Here is a 2,139-nt window from a genome sequence, read left to right as displayed (position 1 = left end):
GCTGCGCTCCTCCCGGGCTCTGCAGCTCCGAGCTGTGGGCAGGGGCAGCGCCGGGAGCGGCTGGGGAGGATCCGGGTGAGCAGCCCCTGTGACCCCGAGGTCGCTGAGCGGTTTCGGTGGCTCTGGCGGCACTGAGCAGTGACAGCGCTCCGGAGCGCTGCGGAACCGCTGAGCGCTGGCACCATCCCGGGCTCGGCGGCCGCTCGTGTCCCGGTGCTGTCAGCAGGAAGCACTCTGTGTCACCGCGGTGTCACAGAACTCGGGGGCAGGTGAGCACATGTGATAAAAAGCCAACGGGGTGAGTCACGGAGCGATGTGCCAGCCCGGGGGGGCTCGTCCTGCGGGGTGGGGGGAAGGAAAAAGCCCAGCAGCGGCAACGCTTCGTCCTTTGCAGCTCCGCGGCCTGAAGGACCTTGTCTTTTCCTGACCCACTTCACTAATCAAAATTAATTGCTTCCCATTTCACAGGATAACTTGGCATTATGTAAATACTCCAGCCATATGTGCTGCTGCAGTGCAGATTTGGCGGGGCAGGCGCTGAACCGAGCCGAAAGGTCCGAATTCACGCACGGGGCGATCGGAAACCGCTCCCCAGGCGCCCCGCGGCCCCGCACCGCGCCGGCAAAACCGACGGACGGCGCCGGGGAACGGCGCGGGGAGCGGCCCCGTGCTCGCCCCGGGGACGCACGGCGCCGGGTCCCAACCGCCCGCCCGGCGTCGGGACGGGGAGCAGCGCGGCTCCGCGCGTGGGGCGGAGAGGGGCTCAGCTCCGCGTTCCGCAACCCCCCAGGGTGCGGGCAGCCCGCGGGGCCCCTCCGGCGGCGGCGCGGGGAAGCGGCGCTCCGGCGGCCGCGTGGCTCCGGGACACGCGGTGCCCACGACCACGGGGCAGCCCGGTAGGGCAGGGGCTGCGCGGCCCCGCACCGCACAGCCGCGAGAACGCGCTCTAGCTGCCCCCCACGCCCCCTCCCCCGCTTCGCGTTCACTTCTCCACACGCCCCCGCCCCCGTGGCACGCCCACGCGCACACCCCCGCGCCCCGTGCTCACGCGCGCACACCCCCGCGCCGCGGAACCACGCGCTGACACACCCGGCCGCGCTCACTCACACTCGCACTCGCACTCACACTCACTCACTCGCGCTCACCCCCGCGGGACCGGGAGCCCCCCCCCCCCCAGTCTCGCGGCCGGGATTCCACGCGCCGTGACGTCAGGCCGCGCGGCCCCGCCCGGGCGCTATAAGAGCGGCCGCGTGCCGCAGTGGGCCCGGCGGAGAGCGGCGGAGCCGGCGCCAGCCCAGCCCGGTCCCCGGCCCCGCCATGGCCGCGCTGCCCCGCTGCCTCTCCCCGTCCCTTCCCCTGCCCCCGTCCCTGCCCCTGCCCCGATTCTTGCCCCTGTCCCTGGCGCTGCTCCTGGCGCTGACGGCGCCGCGCGGCCGCGCGCAGAGCTTCGGGCAGACGCGCTTCATCTGCACCTCGGTGCCGCTGGACGGGGACATGTGCGCGGCCACAGCGCCGGGCGGAGGCTCGGCCGAGGAGCTGAAGAGCACCGTGCTGCAGCTGCGGGAGACGGTGCTGCAGCAGAAAGAGACCATCATGAACCAGAAGGAGACCATCCGCGAGCTGACGGCCAAGCTGGGCAGGTGCGAGAGCCAGAGCGTGCTGGACGGGCTGCCCGGCGAGCCCAAGGGCGGCGGGGGGGGCAGGAAGCAGGGCGGCTTCTCCAAGAACACCATGGGCGACCTGTCCCGGGCGCCGGCCGCCGAGACCCTCAGCCAGCTCGGGCAGACGCTGCAGTCCCTGAAAACCCGACTGGAGAACCTGGAGGTACCCCGCGTCCCGCACCCGGACCCCGCACAGCGCGGAGCCCGCGGGGGAGCGCGGCGCTAACGGCCCCCCCCCGCTCGTGTCCGCCCCCCGCAGCAGTTCAGCAGGATGAACTCCACCGGGCAGAGCACCAACCTGAAGGACATCCTGCAGAACAAGATCGACGATCTGGAGAAGGAGGTGCTGTCCCGGGTCAACAGCCTGGAGGAGGGCAAGTACAACCCCAAGAACGAGTCCGAGGAGCGGGGCAAGATCGAGAGCACCCTCACGTCGCTGCATCAGCGCATCAGCGACCTGGAGAAAGGTACCCCCCCC

The 2,139-nt window shown here is 71.9% G+C and overlaps 1 protein-coding gene across 1 annotated transcript in view; it reads left to right on the top strand.

Moving 5' to 3' along the window:
- NPTX1 (neuronal pentraxin 1) overlaps positions 1,318–2,139 on the top strand; it is a 9,470-nt gene continuing 8,648 nt past the window's right edge. Inside the window, exons 1-2 of the mRNA XM_021415149.1 lie at positions 1,318–1,824; positions 1,921–2,128. Of these exons, the coding sequence (XP_021270824.1) occupies positions 1,318–1,824; positions 1,921–2,128 (715 nt within the window). The remainder of the gene's footprint in view (positions 1,825–1,920; positions 2,129–2,139) is intronic.

The sequence above is a fragment of the Numida meleagris genome, chromosome 17, assembly GCF_002078875.1.
Source record: "Numida meleagris isolate 19003 breed g44 Domestic line chromosome 17, NumMel1.0, whole genome shotgun sequence".
NCBI classification, from domain to species: Eukaryota; Metazoa; Chordata; class Aves; order Galliformes; family Numididae; genus Numida; species Numida meleagris.
This window is presented reverse-complemented; position numbering and strand designations above follow the sequence as displayed.